General features: G+C 49.8%; 5 protein-coding genes across 5 annotated transcripts; 3 read left to right on the forward strand and 2 right to left on the reverse strand.

Annotated features, from left to right (window-relative positions):
• Window positions 1–1042: 1042 nt before the first annotated feature.
• On the reverse strand, window positions 1043–5411 carry PSV08DRAFT_409790 (cytochrome P450). The gene is made up of 7 exons (XM_066093837.1): window positions 4537–5411; window positions 3986–4127; window positions 3647–3879; window positions 3111–3220; window positions 2652–2832; window positions 1370–2410; window positions 1043–1300 (listed from the first exon to the last, which is right to left on the reverse strand). Exons 1-7 carry the CDS (start codon window positions 5337–5339, stop codon window positions 1138–1140), a joined length of 2673 nt encoding a protein of 890 aa, XP_065949105.1. The 5' UTR covers window positions 5340–5411; the 3' UTR covers window positions 1043–1137.
• A 1570-nt stretch (window positions 5412–6981) lies between these two features.
• Window positions 6982–8959, forward strand: PSV08DRAFT_401904 (uncharacterized protein; the record flags this gene model as incomplete). The annotated part of the gene is made up of 1 exon (XM_014227222.2): window positions 6982–8959. One exon carries the CDS (start codon window positions 6982–6984, stop codon window positions 8818–8820), a length of 1839 nt encoding a protein of 612 aa, XP_014082697.1. The 3' UTR covers window positions 8821–8959.
• Window positions 8960–9166: 207 nt separating this feature from the next.
• PSV08DRAFT_409792 (eukaryotic translation initiation factor 3 subunit 3) lies at window positions 9167–14046 on the forward strand. The gene is made up of 9 exons (XM_066093838.1): window positions 9167–9285; window positions 9399–9868; window positions 9917–10483; window positions 10899–10969; window positions 10999–11444; window positions 11711–11847; window positions 11898–12540; window positions 12956–13068; window positions 13146–14046. Exons 1-9 carry the CDS (start codon window positions 9232–9234, stop codon window positions 13813–13815), a joined length of 3171 nt encoding a protein of 1056 aa, XP_065949106.1. The 5' UTR covers window positions 9167–9231; the 3' UTR covers window positions 13816–14046.
• A 114-nt stretch (window positions 14047–14160) lies between these two features.
• On the forward strand, window positions 14161–15239 carry PSV08DRAFT_202660 (uncharacterized protein). Its single transcript, XM_014227219.2, has 3 exons — window positions 14161–14226; window positions 14288–14428; window positions 14576–15239. Exons 1-3 carry the CDS (start codon window positions 14213–14215, stop codon window positions 14997–14999), a joined length of 579 nt encoding a protein of 192 aa, XP_014082694.1. The 5' UTR covers window positions 14161–14212; the 3' UTR covers window positions 15000–15239.
• Window positions 15225–18286, reverse strand: PSV08DRAFT_409794 (mitochondrial import inner membrane translocase subunit tim54). Its single transcript, XM_014227218.2, has 5 exons — window positions 18174–18286; window positions 16915–18126; window positions 16614–16711; window positions 15435–16462; window positions 15225–15384 (listed from the first exon to the last, which is right to left on the reverse strand). Exons 1-5 carry the CDS (start codon window positions 18268–18270, stop codon window positions 15309–15311), a joined length of 2511 nt encoding a protein of 836 aa, XP_014082693.2. The 5' UTR covers window positions 18271–18286; the 3' UTR covers window positions 15225–15308.
• Window positions 18287–18393: the final 107 nt, after the last annotated feature.

The following is an 18393-nucleotide window of genomic DNA, read 5'->3' on the forward strand; positions in this document are numbered from 1 at the left end:
GAGGAAGTTTCTGGAAAGGTGTCGAAAGCAGATAATCATTGTGGCTTATAGTTGAACAAGCAAAGTGAATAAGCGTACACCTTTATTGGTACGTCGTATTTCTGCATGCGTCCCAGAAACTGGGTCACTGGTTGATGAGGAGGAATACCGAAGATTCGTGTCAAAATGTTTTTTCGGATAAGGGACAGAAGACATGCGGTTACTTTGTATCTCATCTGTTTTCAGGAAATAAGTTTGTAAAGTTTGAGTTTGAACTACGGCGCAAATACGAGCCAAGTTGCTATGCTAATATATGTGGAAGAACGTATTAACGAGTCAACCAGTCCGGACAAGTATCATCTCACCAACGCCTTACTAAAAACAGACGTGCTCTGCTCTATCTCCAAGCTACATATCGTGTATATTATGCCAATACTACATATACCTAAGCCCTATCTTTCCACCAGCACAAAACGTTTGCGTCCCATATTCAACTTCCTAACGTTAACTTCTTTAGCATAGCCACACCATTCCAAACCACTGGTACTCAAACTTTGTTAACTCAAATAAACAGTATACACTAATATCCTGCATCCGGTCCTAGCTCATCCAGTTCCGTTCGTAGTGTCCCTTTACATCCTGTTCATTTATCTATCAACCCTGCTCCCTAAATTTACGGTAGGTATACCTAGACGTTCATCTTTGACAGGATAATCACAACCTTGTGAAAAAAAAGGAAAGAACGCCCCATTGTCTATATTAACCAGCGACAGCCATGGACCTAGACATACATGTTTATATCTCACGTGTTGTCAAAGCAGCAAATTGCACACAAGAAGCAATCTCAACGCACGTTCCTTGGATTCAAAATACATCTCTAATCAAAACCACGCCTTCTTCTCCATTGGCCACATAAAATTACGAATTTGGTATAATATGGTACTTACGTAGGACTTTTGGAAGGTGTCGAGCCTGGGTCGTCCAGTGCAGCCTAGGCTGGCCATGTGTTATCACCACAAGAGAACACAATGCGAAACAAAGAACATTTGTAAAAATGAACAACTCATCACAGTGATCGATTCAGACTTAAATAAAGAAAGCGCCTCAATGATAGTCATTCTGATGTTTCTCATGGCCAAGCACGCTAATCTAGAATGCCTAGTCAATCTTGACCCGAATACCCCTATTATGCTTGGTCATAGGAATAAACATGTCGTGGTCGTAGAGAACATCTTCCTCGGTCGTATCCCACAGGCGCATGTGCGGTAGCACACGTAGAACCAACGCTGTCAGACTCAGGTGAAGTTCGCACAGAGCAAGGCTAGAACGTTGTGTTAGCATCAGTATTCCAAAGGTTTTATCAGAAGAAGATAAAAACGAGTATACTTACTTCATGCCTACGCAGGCACGGCTGCCTCTGGAGAAAGATAGCATGCTGCGCTCGACCTCTTTCCTTCGCTGGTTCTTCTCGTCTAGCCAGCGCTCGGGAGAAAATTCGAAGGAGTTCGGGAAGGTGCGTTCGTTGTGATGTGTGATGAATGATGACATTCCAATGGCATATCCTTTGGGTAGAACGTACTGGATCTTCTTCTTGTTCCATTCGCCGCGGTAAAGTAGATTTTCCTCCGTTGGTACGCGAGCAGTGCGGCTAGATACACCGTATGAAAGTCGGAGTCCCTCCTGAATAACTGCGCCTAGATACGGCAGGGTCTCAAGAACAGTCCACGAGGGCAAGTGGGTTGGGTCTGTGACGACAGTTTTGAGTTCTTCCGTCAGTTTTGCTAGGATTTCTGGCTTGCTCAAAAGATGGTAGGTTATTACACCTAGAGCCCAACTTGTAGTCTCTGTTCCAGCACCCACAATGGCTTCGGCCTCGTCAGCGATCCAGCGGAACCGATGCTTCTCCTCATGTGTGTCTGATTGCAAGAGTGAGGCGAAGACAGTCGGTCGCTCATAAGTGATGCCAGCATCCAGGTCTTCTTGTGCCTTGCGGACCTTCCAAGGCATATCAATCTGTAGCGTTTTGACCATGAGAGCAATATCGCTAGGAAGGTAGTCAATAAAGGTTGTCGCAAGCGAGGCACTTTTTTTGGTCCACGGGAAGAAGCGGAAGACAAATACTGGTCGAAGGACAGATGCAGTTGGCTCGCGGAAGTTTGGATACCATCCCTTCTGATTAAGAAGACCAAAACCTTCGCCAAAGCTGTAGGAAGAGATGGCGTCTGTCGTGAAACAACTGTATGCCATGGTAATATCGAGTACTTCGTCATCTCCCGATTGTGCAAGAAGCTTGTTGCACAGCTTTTGAACCAATGCGTGAAGCTCAGGTTCGAGGCGTGCAATCATAGACCGCGAGAAGAACTTGGCCACGGGGATGCGGCGAAGTCGGTGGAGGTCATGGTCAATAGTACCGAATCCTGCTTCACCAATACTGAAAGATTGTCAGTTGGGGTAGTCATTTTACATAGATTCAGGAGCAGCTTACGCAGAGCCGTTGATCTGATGGACTGGCTTGTCACGCTTTCGTCCACCTACGGCATAAATCTCATCGGCAAAACTGACATCGTCGCAATGGATTTCGTTCGGATTGATGCGCACGAGGGGGCCTGGTACACAAACCTACAATCAGCCTTTACCTTCGGAGGCAGCGATTGATTGCATCCTTACCATACACCTTATGCATTCGAGCAATCTCTTTCGTGTAGCAGCCGAACTTGATAACATCATAATAGAATTCCGGAAGGTATGTTGCTGCAGCCAATCTCGGACCCGGAATGTGGCTCAGCGGATGCAATGGCGAAAGGTTATACAATGCCTGTAGGGCTTTCAAGAGGAGCCATAATCCCAAGAGTACTGAGCCATAGAATGCTGAAAGATACAGCATTCCTGGCGGTGCTTGACCATCCGACGAGTCCATGATGAAGGATGCAATGAGCAGAGAGTTGTCCTTTTGTCTTTGAAACCCATTTTACGGACGTAGTGTGCTTGGTACACTGAATTAGCGCGACTAGCAATTCGTGCAGGGTTTGAAGTGGCTCTGCGATAAAACCTGCGTGTTCAAGTGGGGTGGAGGTCACTTTGTCTGCTGCACGCCTTATTCTGGCGGACATCGCCCGGGATTGGGAAGCTACACGGAATTACAGGGCTCAAAATAGACACTACGGCCGAACAGTTGATATGGCTTGGCGCAAAGGAGGTTGCTCGTAACGAATGGCAAGTGAGCTTCAGCGAGTCAGTCCCGCTGTGAGGATTGCGCTAAACCAAGTCATCGCGCGGAGGGATAGAAATCAGTAATGGCATGTCCTGTGATTGGCCTGCCGTACGCTTAACAAAGGCCTGGATGACATTAGCACACTGTAAGGACATTTTGGACCCTAAAGCGATGCCGGACAAGCAACACGTGCTGTCGGGCGGGGCGCGATCGAGCACCGTGCCAGTACAAGGATTCCCTTGATGCGAAGCTGCCAATTCGTAGAGGGTAGTGGCATGCTGTCAATTAGAACCATGAAGAGGATATCAAAGTCGATCTTGTCTGTATAGTTTTATTCATGTTCTTCATTGTAAATCTGAACGAAGCAATGCTCATGTCTATAGCTGCCAGCGCTTCTTGACACTGTGCCAAAGCTATTGTAGTCGTACCCTACTCTTCTCGGTAGCCATGTTTTACCTGGCCCTGGATAGAACCAACTTGCCCCTTGCCGCCAGCATAATCCAACCTCCAATGAGGCACAGCCCGCCAATTGGTGTAACGGGGCCTACTGACTTGTATTTCTTCGCATCCCAGACGAGCAGATATATGCTACCAGAAAACATGGCCATGCCCGCCGTAAAGAGACTCATGGCAAGTTTGTTCGCCGGCGCCACGGCAGCGGTAAGTGTCAGAACGACTGAGTGGATGAGCTGTTTGCATTGTGCATTAGCGGGGTTTTGAGGCTCAACAAGGAATATAGTGGCGAAGCAGAAGAGACTGTAAAGGCCGTGACAGCAAAGATACTAAACTGCATACCTGATAGTGAGCGGCAGTGCCCCAACTGGCAATCTTGGCTGGATCAGAGATGCGCTGCTTCAACGCATGAGCCCCAAAAGCACCAAGCGCGACACTCGAAGCGCCGAATAGCGTGCCAATTGTCCAGAACGGCGACGTGGAGCTATAGGTCGTTCCATATGAGGAGTACGGTGGACCGTAGACCGCTTCAGGCTGCGATCGCGACTTGCGCGAGGATGAGGATGACGATTTCTTGGAGGACGACATGGCAATGGTTGGTAAGAGAGTGGTCTGGTGGTCAAGGTGGGATGTCAAGGTCAAGGCGGAAGCCGCGGTTTGCGGAGCCTCGGAGGTATGTGTTGTCTGATTGGTCTGTGCACATAAATGTCTAGAAAAAAAGGCATTCTAGTTCTAGAAGATTGGGATTTAGTGGTATCATAGATGCTGAGAAATGCATCTTACTGTTTTCAACGCCATAACTCCTTCCTAATGCAATTGTGGTCTCGTAGCCCACAAACTATGCAACCGCGCCAATGCGCCGCCCGGTACTGCCGAGGGCGCCTCAATCAGACTCTGAATCGACCTCCATGACATCTCCATTTGTCTCATCTCTCCGTTTCTGTGTCCTCGCTGCGTCTGTTATAGCCTTCTTGCCTCCTCTTCCTGCCTTCTGTGCTCCCTTTGCCGCCTTCTCCTCCTCTTGGGAAAGCAGAGAACCGTCAACACGCAAGAAACCCTTTCCCTTTCCTTTACCATCCATTCTGCCATCAATGTTGCGTATCCTGACCCGCAGTTCGCCCTCTACCTTCTTCCCCTTGCCATTCACCCACCAACCTCCTTCATCTGATAGTTTGTCGTCCCAGCCTTTCTTCACTTTGCCTGACTCGTTCTGGTGCCATGACCAGTCTTCAGGCATGTTTTCCTTGAGGATGCTGACGGGGAAAGTGTTAAGATGTGCGAGTGTGATATGCGTTTTCGCATGATCGGTGACGTGGGCTTGCAGGTATGCGTTCTGAACTGGACGCCATACGAGGAACGAGGCAGTTGCCCAGAGGAAGGGTGCAGCGTATTCATCGACGTGTTTTAAAAGCAGAGGCTCTGCGTGAGATTCAATGTTGCGTTCCGAGTCGTTTTGCGCACGTTTCGAATGTGACTTGGTGGCAGATGCGCTTGGAGGTGTACTGCTCAATTCAACATCCTCATACGCAAGCACTACACCATTTGCGGGTGGGAAGTAGGTGAGGAGCAATGGTGATAATACAGTCGCGCATACTGCTGAGAAGGGATCCGAAAGGCATGAAGGCGGGATAGAGACGTATTGTGATATACGCTCAGTATGAAATAGGGATACACCCTCGCTCGGTACAGGTGCCATAGTTGGAGAATGAAAAAGCGTACAAGTTGCGTAATGTGGTTTGCGATCGCGTTGTCGCAAAAGTGCTGAGCTCGAAAAAAGTTGGAGATCGGCGTCTGCAGACACCGGTTTGTGGGGGTCCCACTAAGGTCCAAAGAAGTTAGTCTGTGTTTCCGATGGTTAAGTGCACGCCAGAAGGAAATTGAAATCTGGACTAGAAGGCGCTTCTTGAAGAAATCTACATGCCTGGGTTTCCTACTTTAAGCTTTGTTAGCACTAATTGTTTCAATTACTACTGAATGCTCAGTCCTTCGCCAAGCCGGCACTCTGTTCAGTTATCTACTACGTACTTCTGGCGAGTTCATGTCATGGATAAGAAGAGTTAATGCTATGTCTACACTGTTCTGTTCTTCCAGATATTAGTACACATTGTTTTCGTTAGGTACATGTTCAGGCACATATCCCCAAAGGAGCTCTCTTTAGTTTTGGAAGAAAACGTATTTTGGTACCAATGTAAACAAGATCTCAAAGGATATTTTAAGAAGACATGTTGTTATACAGCCGAAATGTCATATACCTAATATATGGAGCCTTTCATGGAACAGAATGAGAAACTAGTAGATATATAGATAACAGTCAAGCTGCCGCATTGTTGGCCTTGTCCGGCTGCGACCGACGTAATACCAGATGCTGAATGTTACGCATCTACGTATATTCCACAGCGGGTAAACTTTGGCGCAAAAACTCTCGATGTTCCGTAACTCCGAAAAGCGCATCCTAATTCTAGTTTAGATTGAGTTGAGCCACAAACTAAGAATTGCAACTCAACGTGTAAGTGAACAAGTCCACGTTTGTTTGCTCATTAGCGCCCCACTAAGCACGTAACAGATTGGGTTTAGCCTGTCGATAGAAGCTTTTGAGAGCCCAAACACCTGCTGAGTACGTACACTGGAATGCAAAGTAGGCAGCCGGACAGTTGGCTTTTGGATTACACTCAAGTCCTGGAAAAGACAGGCCTATGAGATTTCGAGGAAACACAGGCGATTATGCTTCACTCACGAAATTTGTGCCTCTCAGGACAGTTGGCGGCGATGCTGATGTAATGTTTGATGGGTCAACAAGGGACGCGCGCCTTCAGGCAAGCTAGAAAGCGGGTCTTGGCATTTACTACTGCCTACGCTAAACAACTCACACCGACCCTTGTCCACTCTTCATCTCCACCACGCTGTTGGCATTTCTGCAGCCTTGGTTTCTTGGTTTTGAATGTTGATCATTTCGTCTGCCTGAGTAAGACATGCCCTCCACCCGCGAACCCCCTTTTTCATAGCAACCAATACAACCCGTCGCTGTGAAACCAAAACTCGGTGAGATGGCTGGAGTTGGATGTCTCACTTCTCCTTGCTGGCCTAGTCGAGGACAAAGCGGAAAACAATATACACGGCTTGCGCGATTCTTTGCTTCCCCGCAGGAGCAGCCACGAAACACGCTGTCGCAAGCAAACAACCCAGCTTCATGAGGACATTGAAACTCAGCGAACAGACGTTATACACAGCCATTTACATTTACATCTTTTGCATACAAGTCGGTTGAGCTTCGAATCTGCGCAGTTCTTGGCTCGGTCTTCATCCGACCATAACCTTCTGGGATACTAACGCCGGCCAGAATGGATCCTTTTAGGTACCGTAAAGCTTATGAAGCGATGCTGCACACAACCCAGCTCATTGAGGATCGATTGAGACAAGATTTTGAGCCTGAGGAAGAAGTGACAGCCCAGAATGACGTACCGAAAGCTGCTTTTCTGGGACCAGACCCGGATAGCATGGATTGGACACCCACAGAGTCAGTTACTCCACCTCCGGAATGCGGACCGCCACCAGCTTTGTCGAAGAAACTGCGACACCTTCTCCCTGGTGGCGGTGACGGCGATCTACAAGTTGAAGACACTGGCGAAAACGCAGTGCTCCTTCATAAAATGAAAGAGGGCAAGATCATGGACGAGTGCATTGACAAACTAGTCAATGATCTGCCCGATGTCTTGAGTTACCAAAAATCATTATCTTTTACTCCTTCGACAATCGAGGTACCCAAGGACTTTGGCCTACAGCTGAGCATCTCAATCAACCACCATCTTGCTCAGATAGCCGATCGGAAAGCGTTGGAGAAGTACCGGAGACTTCTAGGCCACCGCAAGGAAAATTCGAAGAAGAAAGCGGTGAAGCTTGGGTTTGATCCAGTTGATCTGATCAAGAAGCAAGCCGTGGCTTTTGGGGAGAACGGACCTGCACCGGTTTGCACGCTTGACAATGACATCCACCCAATCTTTCGTTTGGAAAACTGGCATGGCTGTCCAGATGGGATTTATGAGGTGATGAAACCAGCCTTACAGCTTGCCACGTTGCTGGTAACCTCTCGAGCAACAGCTCACTTTTGGCATACCCTCGTTTTTGGGAAGCGGGAGCGTTGCCAAGAAACTTCAGCAATGTATGGCCAGCCATGCTTTCGTATTAAGGAAGACGTAGCGTGGTCTAAAGAGCGCGAAACAGCATTCAGAAGCTTCCTGGACAACCAAATTGACACGTTGCACTTTTACTTCCATCACGACCCTCTACCGCCTGAGACTGCCTATGCGTCGATGGGGTTGGTAAAAGACTATAAGAATGGTTTGATGCGAAAAATCAACCACAAGTGTCATACCAGCCGGATCTGCTTGCACTCAGACTTTTATACTACCGCAAAAAAGCTCAGCCTACTACGATATCGCGAGCCGGCCATGGTATTGCGATACAACATGTTTTTGGCTACATGCCTGGCACATGAAGTAGCTCATTTCTGCGAGGTTTCTGGGCCGCATCATGACCATCCTCTACTTTCTGAACCAGAAGTTTTCTTTAGCGACAACATGTGGACAGAAAGTGGAATCTCCTTTGAACTGAAAATTTTTGGCGGTCGCATTCACCCTTTATCCAGTCGGATCGATTGTAAATTCGGACTAGCTTGCCTTGACTATCCGCTCAAAGAGCTCTACGACAAGGACGACAATGTCTTGTACGCTTTACCAATGGAGTACATTCTCAAGCTCCAACAAAAGGAGACTTGGGAACAAGACTTCAGCAAGACTGGCGATGATGTTTTCTTCGTTCCTCGCACTGGTGGCAGATCGATAGAGATTAACGGCACCAATCTCATGATTTGGGAAGATGAGAATGATGCAGATATTTCAGATCACATCGATAATGAAGATACAGAGTGGATGCGAATGGATGATGGCTCCATCGCAAGGAATCCGAAAGCTAGCAATCGCAAATCACATCGTCAGCCCGTGGTACCACGATGGAATCCTTATAGTAATCAAAAACGGAAGAATGTTGTCGAAGTAAACGCACCCTGCGTTTCCAAGGAGGTAGTTGAGATTAAAGACGAGGAAGAGAAAGCACCTACAGTGTTAGAAGTTCCAGAAGATGTAGAAGGCGCCAAAGGCGGCTCGGACCAGGACATGATTTGAAGTCAGGCTTTTCTATCCTGCTGGAGTACACTGGGGCAAAACGAACAAATGGGAGGAATCATTGCATTCATAATCATCAGTTGGATACCATTGCATCTACGGAGGGGCGCTGTTGTCTAAAACCTTGAACTATCATCAGCTTTCTTTACATATTCTTGAATATATCACACGTGATTCCATAGAAAATATCAGCCAAAGCCTTAAGGCATGCTCAGTCCCTTTTCATGGGTATCTGAAGAGGATGAGGAAGGGTGGACTTGACCATTTTAGAGCTAGCGCTATGTGTTCGCTTAGGTTGCAGCGTGAATCTTGGCAGAGTCACTGAGTCCGAATTCTGCTTCCTGACACGACGGACGCCCAACGTTAGCATTCTCGCCGAGTCCTCCCACGACATATACCTCCGACTTCACGATGGCGGACACTCAGAAGGATGTGCTGTTCAAGACCGTACAGATCGATGCTTTGGTACGTTAGAAAAGCGCAGAGACAGCACCCCACTGTGCGCCCCGCTATTGTGCCATCAAGATGCTTTTCTCCAAGTGTGCCGCCGCAATGAGAGGCTGACGTTTGGCCTTCAGGTTGCGATTAAAATCGCCACTGCTAGCGGCAAGTCGTTCCCTTCGATCGCGACTGGCAGCATAGTCGGTATGGAGAAGAACAGTGTCTTGGAGATCACAAACTCTTTCCCCTTCCCCGACGTCTCTCCCGCACAGGCCGATGGACAGAATGAGACCGCCGCAAACCTCGCCGCAGCCGCCCCTCGCGCCAAGCAGAACATCGCCTACAGCAACGAGATGATCAAATTCCTTCGTGAAGTCAATGTGGATGCGAACAACGTGGGCTGGTATACCAGCACAAGCATGGGCAACTTTGTCAACCTGAACACAATCGAGAACCAATACTTCTACCAGAGCCAGCCAAACGAGAGGACTGTCGCCTTGGTCTACGACGTGAGCAGGAGCTCGCAAGGTACCCTGAACTTGCGCGCATATAGGCTGTCGCCTTCCTTCGTGGCGGCATACAAGGAGGGCAAGTTCACAACTGAGAGGTATGTAGGCACATTGGCGAAGCCCGAGAGTGATACTGATAAGTGTAGTCTACAAAAGAGCGGTCTTCGCTACCACGACATCCTAGTCGAGCTCCCAGTAACCATTCACAACTCGCACCTCCTCACCTCTCTTCTCCACCAACTGCCGTCGAGCGCACCAAAGGAGGAGCTCAAGTTCCCACCCAACCTAGCTGCTCTGCAGCAAGACCCTAACATCCCTCAGCCACCTCTGTTTCCCAACTACGACTCGCTTGATCTCTCGATCGACCCATTCCTGGAGAAGACGTGCGATCTACTCCTCGAGAGCATCGAGAATCACCACACTGAGATCAACAACTATCAATACTACCAGCGATCTCTCGCTCGCGAGCAGGCTAAGATTACCGCCTGGCAACAAAAGCGCAAAGCAGAGAATGCTGCGCGCACTGCCTCCAAGCAGTCGCTCCTCCCTGAAGACGAGTGGCAGAGACTATTCAAGCTGCCCCAAGAGCCAAGCAGACTGGAGACGCTCCTCAACTCGAGGCAGGTGGAGCAGTACTCAAGACAAGTGGATGGTTTCACGGCAGGCGTCACGTCCAAGATGTTTGCTGTTAAGAGCAATTTGCTGCCTGGAGAGTAAATGGGGATGGGTTTGGTTGTGTTTATGATTATGCTTCTCTTCGTCACGGCATGGGCATGGCGTTGCGGGTTAGCGGTTCCTTTAACGGGACTGGGTTTGATCTTTTAGACGAGAGAAAAAGGGCGGATATGCGAAGAGATGTTTGTAGCGTGTGCTTGAGTGTCGAGATGACCCAAAGTTGGTGGTGCTGCCAAAGCGTTGAAGCTCAAGGGCTGCCCAGTCAGGCGGCTGAATGCTGTTCTAGGCGTGCAGCTGGACAATTGCCACATACAGAGCTGAATCAGACAAAGAAGTAAACAAGATAGTGTCGCAACTCAGACTAGGGACTCTGCATGTGAAGCGCGTGTCTCGAGCTGGAATACATACATACATATATACTTACACACACACACACGTACTCAGCAGTAACAGGCGGCAAGTCGGCTATCGGGGACCATCGGGAGAGCAGCCTCTCTCACGGAAACGGCTTGGGCTAAAGCAGCGTCCAACAACGGCGCCATCATGCAACAAGCCTCTTCGCCCGTCCTCCAGCAGCAGCTTCGATTGCACCCTGAGTCCCTTCAGACGCTCCACCAGCCGACCGATGGCACGCTGTACCCCCACCACCACCAGGGGCTGCCCGAGCTCCAGACCCTACACACCACCGACATAGTATACCAGCAACCATACGCCTTGACCGGCCCACCCCAACCACAGCCTCCGTCGCATGCCTTGCCCGTCCACTTTGAGCAGCGTGGCCTGCCGTCCTCTGGACCATATCCATCATTCCCAGCTGCGAGCTACCAGCAACATGTCGCTAGCCCGCGTTTCATAGATGCGCCCCCTCCCCCGCTACAGGAACACGCCCAACACTACCATATCGCTGCACCCGAGACAGCGCCAAAGCCAATTCAGCAGCTCCCTTTCTCGCCGTCTGTCACGACCACACTCCAAACAGCCCATCCCTTGCCGCAGCATGTAGAACAGGCGCCTCTCCAGCAGCAGCAGCAGCAGCAGCAGCAGCAGCAGCAGCAGCCGCAGCCGCAATCACAACCTCAACCGCAACCGCAGCCACAGCGTCAGGAAGGGCGCGACAGGTATGTTGGCATCGCCCACCACAGTCAAGATCGCGTTGAAGGTTTCTGTACGCACACCAGCAGTGAATATACTGCACGAAAGCTGCACAAACTCTTTCAACTCGTCTAGGTGTGAATGCTACTGTTCTGTTGGACAATTGCTGATAGTATGACAGTGATGACGCCCCATTCTCGAGCCATGGTCAATTTCAAGGCCTGAAACTTATTCCGAACCCGCCAAATTTAGAAGAATGGAGGAACAAGCTTTTCCACGTGGATGACATGATCACGTTGACCGAGGAGCAGTAAGAATTCCCATGTTTATTTGCATAATTGCGCCCTAATCCAAATCAAGGTTCCAAACCTATTTCCCACACATTGACAATGTCTACTCGCATCGCTCAACGCAAAAGCACAAACGCAAGCGCTTTGTATCCCATTACTGGGACTGCCGGCTAAAGGGGCGTCCACCGGGGACCAAGAAGTCCACAGACCCAGACAAGAAAAAGCGGAAGAGAGTAGCACGAGAGCGAGATCTATGTGATGTGAAGATCAAAATCACCGAGTTTTTTGATCGTCAAGAGTATGAGGAACAGCTTGGATGCCGGCCTCCAGGTACCGAGAATGACGGACCAAGTTCGATACCAACACAGCCAGCAGTGAACCCAGGTCATGTGGCAGATCAAAATCAGAACCCAAATCCTCAGTTCTTCGGGCAAGGTCCTTTGCTGTCACAACAGCCAGCTGGAGGTTGGGACTTGCCTCCAAATATGAGCGGTCAACCAGAGGTGAACCTACAACAGTATATGCCGCCACCCAGTCTTCCACCTCAAAAGTTCTATACCTTTCAGAGGGTGAACGGCAATGGTGGGAATGGCAAAGGTGATGGCGTTGCTGGGCCACACAAACATACCCTTGAAGAAAGTGATCGAGTGAAGAAAAATAGTGTTATCAGATGGCAGCTGAAAGCGGACAAAGAAGATAAAAAGAAATCACATGTAAGCTCCTTATTTCCATTGTGCGTTACATGTTGCTTTCTCGCTCTGTTGAAATGCCTGGTCACGATAGCGTATAACGAAGACCCGTCATGCCAGCGAATTGAGCGCATACGTCATATTGATGCTTGCCTAAGAAAAACCTCCACCCCAGCATTCCGTATGCGTAGGTTTTGCCCTACTTGCACTTTTACCCCAATTTCTTCGCCAAACAATTCACTGGTGCTTCAGCACAGCATTAATGCCTCTTGTTTCCAACCATATTCGCACTATCACCCGTCGAGCACCATCACTCTATACTAGTCGTTTTTTGTTTTATCCAATCTTCTCTCAAAAATCTGCCTATTCCCCCAAAACTCAATTCAAGTTACGATTCACTACCATATCTGTACGACATAAGATGACCGATACCAACCAGGGCGGGGATCCTTCCAAAAAGACATACCACAAAAAGGCCACTGGCAATGCCTTGACAACAGTGAAGAACCATTCGAAAGAAGATGATCTCAAGTTGTACGGCAGCGCGTTTTGGTAAGTCTTCTATCTAAAATCCGAAAGCACATCAGATAACTACATGACGTCATACATACAGTGCTAACAAGACAAAGCCCCTTCGTGCAGCGTGTCTGGATATCACTAGAGCACAAGCAAATACCCTATCAGTACATTGAAGTCGATCCCTACAAAAAGCCACAGAGTCTTCTTGACGTTAATCCACGTGGATTGGTTCCTGCGCTTAGGCATGGACCAACATGGTCAACCCATGAGTCTACCGTGATTATGGAGTACCTTGAAGACCTCCAGAAGGGTCCGCCTCTCCTACCTCCTGACGCTCAGAGTCGCGCTACATCAAGACTCTGGTCCGACCACATCAACCGCAACATTGTTCCGTGCTTCTACAAGCTCCTTCAAGCTCAGGACCAAAGCGATCAAATTTCACATGCCACCGAATTTCGTAATCAAATCGGAAAGCTCGTCGATGCAGCAGATTCTACTGGGCCTTTTTTCCTTGGTCCCCATATTTCTTTCGTAGACGTACAGATTGCACCTTGGATCATTCGGTTACGAAGAGTGCTTGGTCCATACAGGGGGTGGCCAGAGGCCGAGGCAGGAAGCAGATGGAAACAGTGGGTCGATGCGATTGAAGCGGATAAGAGTGTGAGGATGACTACGAGCACCGATGAGCTCTATCTGGATAGCTACGAGAGGTATGCTGAAAACAGACCGGGGACGAGTCAGCTAGCAGACGCTGTCAACAGTGGGAGGGGGCTGCCTTGAGCACGGCTATCGGACTTGAACTTTATTATTGTACATGAGGTTAATTTTGTTCCTTGTGGTTTACTTTAATACTAATTCATACAACTGCTGGACAATGACCTGACGTTGATAACGACCCATGTGTATACAACTTTCGCGTTATAATTGCAAGCCTGACACGACTCGCGGTGCTAAAGGACAAACTATGCAAGATTTTCAATAAAAAACATCTGTACGTCAATATCTAAAAATGCATTGATCAAAAGCAAACGTCAGGCACGCGAGCCCTGAACAGCAGCCCACTAGCGCGTTCCAATGAGGGGCACCTAGTATGCAACCGCGGGGCAGCCGCAAGCAAGTCTCAACACCAAGCACACTCCCTGTAACTTGCCTCTACCTCCAACTTGTAACCGCCAAAATGTTTAAGAAAGAGTCAGCTTCATTCCCTAGCCCAGATATATATAAACGGAGAACCAAGCTAACAAAACCGCAGCATAACCCCCGGCGCAAAATCCAAAGTAAAATCTAGCGCGCAACGCGGCATCCGCTCCAAAGTCCTCGAAGAATACCCAAAGCTAGAACCCTACATCGAAGACATACTGCCCAAAAAAGAGCAATTGGATCTCGTAAAGCTGTACGTTCCACTCCCGCATTCCCACAGCGATAGTTTATGCCGACACCACCACCCCCAATACCAAACCAAAAAAAAATACAACAATACTACCAGTAGAGAAAATGAAGAAAGTAAAACTAACAGTAATTTTACTCACACACACATTAGACCAGACCGCGTATCCCTCTACACCCTAAACTCGACACCCCTCTTCTTCCAACACATGGACGACGCACTCCTCCCACACCTCACCCTCGTACACAAGTACCCCTTTGCGTTCAACCGTCTGCGCATCGACCGCGGCGCAATCCGCTTCGTGCTCTCAGGCGCCACGCTCATGGCTCCCGGTCTCACATCTCCCGGCGGCCGCTTGCCCGGTGCTGATTTGAGCGACGAGGATAAGGAGAAATATGGGGCCGAGGAGCTGAAGGAGGGCGCCGTGGTGGTTATTGAGGCTGAGGGCAAGGAGACGGCGTGTATGGTTGGAGTACTGAAGATGGGCACGGAGGAGATGAAGAAGGTTAAGAAGGGACAGGCGTGTGAGGCGGGTCATTATCTGGGAGATGGGCTGTGGGGATTAAAGTTGGATTGAAGTTAGATTCAAGGGAGTGGGAGCACGAAGTTTACAGGTTCATGGATTGAGCAGCACAAGGGCTGCGGATATGATTGTTTTTTTTTCTGAGAAGCTGGACAGATGTAAGAGCTGGCTGCAGAATCTCTCGGAGATTGTGCCTGCGAACGCGCCTTGGGAACGCGTCGAGGTCACAAGAGTCACATAAGTAGTAGCCTTCCAGTAGGTGACAGGAAACCACCAAAGCAAGTGAACATGGTATCATTATTTTGCTCGTGCACTACCTCTTGTAGCAATCCTGCTATCGCCTGTACTACACTAGTCGACGACTTATTGGGGGGCACCTCCTGCTCCACGACCAGCACCGGCACCAGCACCTCCGCCTCCACCCATAAAGCTACGGGCCCTAATACGTTGTTAGCTTTTGTAAATGTGTTGCCAGGCCGCTTCACTTACATCTCAGCTATGCTCGGGTCGTTCATGAGATCCGAGATGTTGGGCATGCCACCACCACTTCCGCCTGCACCTCCTCCTCGTCCACCACCGCCACCGAATTGCTGAGCCATCTCCGCTATCCTTGGGTTGTTCATGAGGTTGTTCATCATGTCCGGGTTGCTCATCAGGTTCTGAGCCATTTGCCTCATCATCGGGTTTTGCATAAGACCGGCGAGATCAGGCATACCGCCGCCGCCTCCGCCGCCGCCGAGCATACCAGCCAGCGAAGAGAGGTCAGGCATGCCGCCACCTGCACCACCTCGAGGCGCATCAGCAGCACCTACATCACCACCCTCTTCTTCAACCTTTCTCTTGGCGGTCTCATATCCCCTACGCATGACATCTGAGCCACCGCCCTCAGCATCCATACCGGACTTGTACGCCTCCATAGCACCCTTTGCATCACCAAGCACGAACTTTGCAAGACCGAGGCGTGACCATGCCTTGGAGTAGTTGGGGTCGGCAGCGACTGCCATCTCAGCGTCCTCCTTGGCAAGCTCGTGCTTGCCCTGACCCGAGTACGCGGCGGCGCGGTTGGAAAGGTAGATGGGGTTGAGTGGTACGATTTCCAGCGCAGCAGTGTAGTGCTTAACGGCAGATTCATAGTCCTTCTTCTTCATCGCCTCGTTACCCAGTCCCTTCAGTCTCTCAGCTTCATCCTTGTTGGGTCCACCGGGTCCTGATGCGCTAGCAGCAGGCGTCTGCGGTGTTGCTGGACGAGCCTCCTTTGCTGATGAACTGCCCTCGGTGGTTGCGGTTGTTTTTCCCTTGAGCTTCTCGTAGACGTTGTAGATTGCAAGTAGATTTTGGTCACCAATTGCGTCCTTCTTTGCAGCCTGGTCGTCGAGGTCGACCTTGAACGCCTCGCTGATGCAGTTGGCGGCGACCTCGAGCTGTTCCGCGTCATCGGGGGCTACTGAGCCATCGGTCTGTGAAGTCTGGAGAAAGTCGATGATCGCAAGCGCAAGGCGCTTCTTGGATTGGAAAGCCTATTGTTGTCAACTAAGTTTACTTACATAGAGTGGGGCAACTTACCATGATGGCTGTATATGTGCTGTCTGAAAGCGTGTCGTAAACTGGTTGTAGAGTGTTTTGCACTATTTTACTCTAGCGGTATACTTTTTGACACGTGTTTTACACAGTACGGAGGTTGTTGTCGACTGTGAGTGTGGCGCGATGGCATTTCGACTCGAAGCTTCCTTCGGGCCATTGGCGGGGCAGCTGGTCAATGCCAAGCTCTACTACCTCTGGTCTCTAGGTTGACTGAAGGACATACCATATAATCAGAAGAAAGGGATCTATCTCTCAGTAAGAAATTTATATGGTATCATTCATGTTGCTAGATGCTATCATGGTACATGTCTACTTTTACAGATCCCCACTGCTATAAACACATAATAGAAGGGGAGATGGTGGTATCCGTGGGTGCTTTAGTCGTCACTCAATCCTTCCCAAGCGGCTTTGGGCTTCTCTTTTGGCCAAAGAGAGCTGAACCAAGATGATCCTGCTGGTACAGAAATGGTATTTGCACGCTCTTCAACCTCAGCGTCTAATGCGAAGCGCCTCATGCGTTCTGCGATGCGCGGATCCAACACCATGTCCTCTAGTAAAACCCTCTCTTTCGTCTCGCCCTCTTCCCGCTTCTTCGCACTCTTGTGCCAGTCTGGCTCCTCGTGTGCGAGTACCTGTTTCTGTTCTGGCTCCCCGTCGATGCCCTCACCCGAAGACTCGAAAGGTCGATACGCACCTAGGACTGCGGCTGCAGTCTCTCTACCAGCGACTTCCGCTACCTTTCGCTGGTTCAAGAAGCGGTACATGCGGATTGGGAAATTGAAGAAGCCGAGAAGGTGCGGGAAAGGAATGACAGCAGAAGGACCAAGGGCTTGTGGGCAGTTTGGAGAGAGCGTTGCGTTCTGATATTCAGCTGTCGTGATAAAAGGCTGAGGTTGTTTCTTCTTTTGTTTCTTCTCCTCCTCCTTTGGCTTCTCCGCCTCTTCTGGTTTTTCGGGGTTGGCGGTTGCCGTGGGGGATGCATCGTCGGTTGTAGCAGGTGCGGTCGCAGTGTTTTCCACTGGCTTTGCCTCTATCAACGGCTCTGGCGCTGGTGGAGGATCCAATGGGCCTAACCAGCCCTCATGCAGTCCCCGCACATATTCTTTCCATGTGTGTCGTCCAATGACAATATCTCCTCCCGGACCAGGCCACTCACTTACTCCTGCTCTTTGCCTTAGGCCTTCCAGATCCTCCGCAAGACCTGGTTCTATCGGCTCAGCAGTTGGCTCTCCTCTTCTCTTCCTCAACTTTCGTATCCGCTCTGCTAAGCCTGCTCTGACGTCTCCTTCTCTTCGACCCTCGACCGCATCCCAGTCCATCGCTGCTGCGACGAGAATAGGCTTAACATATTCGTGAAAGTGATCGCGCGCAGATACCAAGCCATCCATTGGTGGTGCAGACAGATATACCGTAAGCTTTCGGGGTAGCTGGTGTACATCGAGTGGCTCATGTGCAATATGTTCCACCACAGTTGCCCATTTCTTTTGTATGCGCCTTTTCTGTCGGCGGTCGTACGTTACCGCCGCAGTCCATGATCCGGTAATGGAGAGGAATATCATCCAATTGCGCGATGGTAGCCTGAAGCGAAAGTTTGGCAGACCTGTGACTGTTATTTGGAAGCCTACACCAGGCAGACAAAAAACGTACCCATCATTCTCCACACGGGATTCGGAGGCCTCGGGCGTTTCCCAGACCCTGAGGATGCCCCGCCAGCAGGCGGAGTCTGCGCACCTGGTTCGGCCATGGTGGTGTTGGCTGAGATGGCCGTTGGAGTTGCTGCTTGCGCATCCAGAAAATTTCCCGACTGTCGGCAAAACCGGAATCGAATCGGAACGGGCGACCTAGCCAAACACCGTTCCCGATCCAA

The sequence above is a fragment of the Bipolaris maydis genome, assembly GCF_028858645.1.
Source record: "Bipolaris maydis strain C4 unplaced genomic scaffold PSV08scaffold_7, whole genome shotgun sequence".
Classification (NCBI taxonomy): Eukaryota; Fungi; Ascomycota; class Dothideomycetes; order Pleosporales; family Pleosporaceae; genus Bipolaris; species Bipolaris maydis.